The sequence below is a fragment of the Carlito syrichta genome, unplaced genomic scaffold, assembly GCF_000164805.1.
Source record: "Carlito syrichta isolate Samal-C Ts95f unplaced genomic scaffold, Tarsius_syrichta-2.0.1 Scaffold315497, whole genome shotgun sequence".
NCBI lineage: Eukaryota > Metazoa > Chordata > Mammalia > Primates > Tarsiidae > Carlito > Carlito syrichta.
The window spans coordinates 862,294-866,485 of record NW_007259593.1 but is presented as its reverse complement, the minus strand read 5'-3'; the positions used below and the strand labels follow the sequence as shown (position 1 = coordinate 866,485).

The window sequence follows — 4,192 nt, the reverse complement described above, 5'->3', positions numbered from 1 at the left end:
CAGGTCGAGGCTGTGGTGGCCGGGAGCGGCCACTGCACTCCAGTCTGGGCGACAGAGTGAGACTCCAACTCAAAAAAAAAAAAAGAGAAGGGGCACCCACAGGCATTGGGGTATAGGGGTGTGATGGCAATGTTCTATTTCTTGACCTAGGTGGTGATTACACGGGGGCCTGATTTGTGATAACTCAGTGAGATGAATACACACACACTAGGGGAGACCCCAAAAAACCCGGAATTATCTTTTGGAGGGTGGGTCCCTTGTAGTACAGGTTTCATCCACTATGTAAGTGTTCTAGGAATTCATCCGCATCAGTGTATCAGCTAGCATTGGGAGAGGCTGCATTCAGCTTCAGGGAATTTTTTTAAAAGATTCTTCCAATGCCTTTGCCCACTTCACAACAGGTGATTTCCAAGCACACCTGCCCACACTGTGCTGAGCATTCAGCAGTTTTTGATCAAAAACAGCAGGACCCCATGCCCCACCCTCCCTATTCACTCAATTTCACCCCAAGCAACTTTTTCGTTTGTTTCCCTAGCTGAAAAAAGGCCTCAGAGGGAAATGTCTTTCCGATGCAGAAGATATGAAACAAAAAGCAGCAGAAGCACTAAAAGGTATCAAAATTGACAAGCTCAAAAGCTGTTTTGAGCAGTGGAGAGATTGTCCCAAGAGGTGTGCTGCATCAAACAGAGAGTACTTTGAAGGTGACTGAAGTTTAAACATGTAAGAGTAAACATATACGTTTTTATAAATAAATTCCAAATTTTTTGAGGTTTCCCTATATATATGCATTTATATACACATGCATACAATACATATATTTATGTATATATGTATGTTTTGTGCACGTTATATATGTTATACCTCTTAGTGAGTTTTTAAAATATGCATCACACTTCAAGATTCAAGGAAAGAAACCACCTGGGAGAGCTGTAAGATTCAGTTAGGTCCCTGTCAGGGCCTGATACCAGCTCTGGGCTATACTGGACTTCAGGCTATGATAGACACTGCTGTCCAGTCTCTGTCAAGTCAGGGCCTCGCCCGGCGGCACCCAGCCAGGCACTGGGTACTCACCTGCTGGTGTAACCCGTGACGGGATTCCAGCGCTGGTTCTCATAGATGTACACGCACTTTACGTCTGACTGTGTGTAGATGTTACTGGTACTGCTGGCCAGACCTACGGGGAGAGGTGGATGCAGGGACTGAGGCCATGCTGGCCCCAGGGACTCTGGCTTTTCATCAGAAACGTGATTCCCACAGAGAACAGTGGGGAGGGTGGGTTGGGACCAGGTCAGCCGAAGGGGCGGACGGGCCTGTTGAGCTTATCTCGGAGGGGCTGGCCTGGCCGGGGCTTCTCTTCTCTGTGACTGGGATTAGTCTGGGGTTGCACAACCTTGATGAGAAGAACCTGCTGCATAGTAAACCTCCCATCCGTGCCACCTCCAGCAGCACTCCTGCCTCACCTCTGTTCTTGGTCCCATCTCTTTCCACCTTGCCATCCTACTTACCTGGCACCAGAAAGGATGAGGCCCACTCCTTATTAACAAAAGGTACCTTGGACCATGTACATAACCTCTGTGAGTCCCCACTTTCTCATTTGAAAAATGAAGACAAATTCCTGCCTCACACATAGGGAAGTCGGTAGCCTGCTCAGATGCACGTTCCTGTGGTCTCAGTGGACCACAGTTCTACAAGGTTAGTGGCTCCCCGCAGTGGGGCATGTGGGCTGGAACATCCCATTTCAGTGTTGGTCTCTGCCTCCATTTCCTAGTAGGAGACACGGGGACCCTGCCTCCCAGAAGCTGGGGAGCCCACAGGGGTTCAGCAAGCTCTTGCCCAAAGGGACAACCCACCTAATGAGGAGCCAGAGTTTGGGTCTGGGAATCAAGGGACCAAGGTGCTGGGTCTCTGAAATGAGGGGCTGCTGGGCCCTGGCAGCTGCCTTTCCAGAATCTTCAATGCTCTCAGCTCAGCGGGTGACTACTTCCAGGGTATATGGGAGGCGAGGCCTGGTCTCGGGCTCTGGTGCCTCATGGTACCATGTCCTCTGGTGTTGGCAGTGGTGAAGGTCACCTGTCAGCCAGCAGCTGACTGAGTGTGAGCACTGGGATTGTGGCCCCACGTTGGGCAGGGAAGCCAGACAGGGATTAGAGGAGGGACTGCCCGGGAAGGTTCCGCCGGACAGAGCCTCGGGCCACCCTCACCTTGGAAGCAGCCACCGCCGTAGCCGCCCGTGTACACCCAGGCCGTGTGGTCGTAGCCGAGGCCCCACACCACACCCCGGCTGTTGGCCTCCACCACCCGCAGGTGGCCTCCCACCTGCCGCCAGAACCTGGGAGGACAGGGAGAACCCATCTCAGTCCCAGCTGTCCCACCTTCCACCCGCCCTGAGCCCTCTTGTCCTGGGGCCTCCCCCAGATGTGGCGTTTGCTGGCTCTCAGGCTCCAACCAAGAATTTCTCCCCTGCTTGGCTGTCCCTTTTGCATGTCAACCCTGACGACGGTCCGCACGTGAAAGACGCAGGGTCAGGCCCCTCATGGGGGGGAGTCTTCAGGGACCTGTCCACCTGACCTGAGGTGACACGGAGAGGGCCAGCTGCCCAGTGGGGTCTGGGACGGAGCGGGGGGGGGGCTGGGCAGTGACGGGTGCAGCCAGGCTTGAATGTCACGGCAGAGCCGGATGTGACGTTTAATCCTCTTCATGAGCAACAGGTGGTCAACAGGCTGCCAGGTTGCACTGTGACAGTCAGCCTCCTGGGCAGACAGAGCACAGGCTGCAGCTGGCACGGATCGGCCTCTTGTGGCCGAGGCCCTGTCACCGTCACCAGACAGGGCCTGACTCCTCTGACCCACGGCAGGGGCTTCTTGTGGATACCCAGTCCTAGTATCCACTGGTAACTGAGCCCAGGGCCTCGGTGGCTCGGGGTGATCTGCTGGGCAGCTCCTCTGTCCAGTCCTGGGACAGAATTATGAGCTCCCGAGCTTCCTGCTGGGTCCCCCTCCTCCTTGGGACTCTGCTCACACTCGCTCCTCAGGCCCTGCGCTCCCTCTTGTGGCTTTCAGTGTGTCCAGTCCCGCCCTCGGCCCACTCTGGCCTGGCGACTCGGCTCTGGGTCCTCTGGGTCCCCCAGGTCCCGCCTCCACTAGCACCTGCTGCCGCCCTCTCAGCCACTGAGCTTCAAGTCCTCTCATGCCCCACTCCTATGGACTTCAGTGCCCCTCGGAAACTCTGCCTGAAAGCCCAGCCCAGGCCAGACTCTCCTGTGGCAGAAGGGACTCCCTCTCTGCCCCTGGGCCCCAGACGATGCCATGCAGAGGGGCTCAGAGGGAGCTGGAGGCAACTGAGTGCCCTGTCCTGGGCAGATGGAGGGACACAGCTGCTCTGCCTTGACCTGGCAGGCTTGGGGTGGAGGAGTGAGCCCTTGTCTGACTGCACGCTCCTGACCCGCCCTGAGCCCAGCCTAGGAAATTTGTGGGCCTGGGAGCCAGCAGCCGTGCCTCTGACTGGTCCACAAGAAGCTGGGACCCGTGTGGGCTCCGGGCCTCTGGGACGCCTTCTGCAACCCCATGCTCTGGTGCTGGGGAGGGGAAGGCCAGGCCCCAGGCCCGTCGAAGTGTAGCCTACTCACATCTGGTCACAGGGCAGGTGCTCGTGGGCCTCCAGTTCCGGGCTGGGCTCGCTCACGAAGATGTCCCCCTTGCAGGTAACTGACCAGATGGCCTGTGGGGATGGGCGGCCGAGGACCTTCCGGCTCTCGCAGCAAGACAGGCTAAGCAGGGCGAGCTGGCAGGGCGCATAGCCGGTTACTCTGGGCATGCCAGACTGGCCTGACCGTGACCACTGTCCCTGGACCCTGGCCTGTGGGGACTACCACCTACTCACCCAGTCGTTCATGTCCTGCTCGGTGGCAGCAGCCAATCGCACCGGCCACCTCTGCCGTGTCCTCTCAGGGGTATACAGGGCAAAGGAGTGCTTGGCCTCGTTGAGCACTGGGACCAGCGCTGTCACCTCATTGAGGAACACATGGATGTACTGTCCAAAGAGCAGGTGCACAGCAGGGCCGGTCACCCAGGGCAGGGTGGGCCCCCCACTGTGGCTCCCCCTGGGGACTCTGTCTCTTGGGGACCTCCCCCTTGGCACCTCAGCTCTATGACCGACTCTCCCACAGGACTTCTGTTTTGTACCCCCTCCCCAG

General features: G+C 57.3%; 1 protein-coding gene across 1 annotated transcript in view; it reads right to left on the bottom strand.

Moving 5' to 3' along the window:
- Nucleotides 1–4,192, bottom strand: part of TECPR1 (tectonin beta-propeller repeat containing 1) — a 25,533-nt gene that overhangs the window by 9,755 nt on the left and 11,586 nt on the right. The window contains exons 12-15 of the mRNA XM_008072900.2: nt 3,880–4,029; nt 3,626–3,780; nt 2,202–2,329; nt 1,072–1,174 (exon numbers count right to left, since the gene is read on the bottom strand). Coding sequence (XP_008071091.1) covers nt 1,072–1,174; nt 2,202–2,329; nt 3,626–3,780; nt 3,880–4,029 — 536 coding nt within the window. The remainder of the gene's footprint in view (nt 1–1,071; nt 1,175–2,201; nt 2,330–3,625; nt 3,781–3,879; nt 4,030–4,192) is intronic.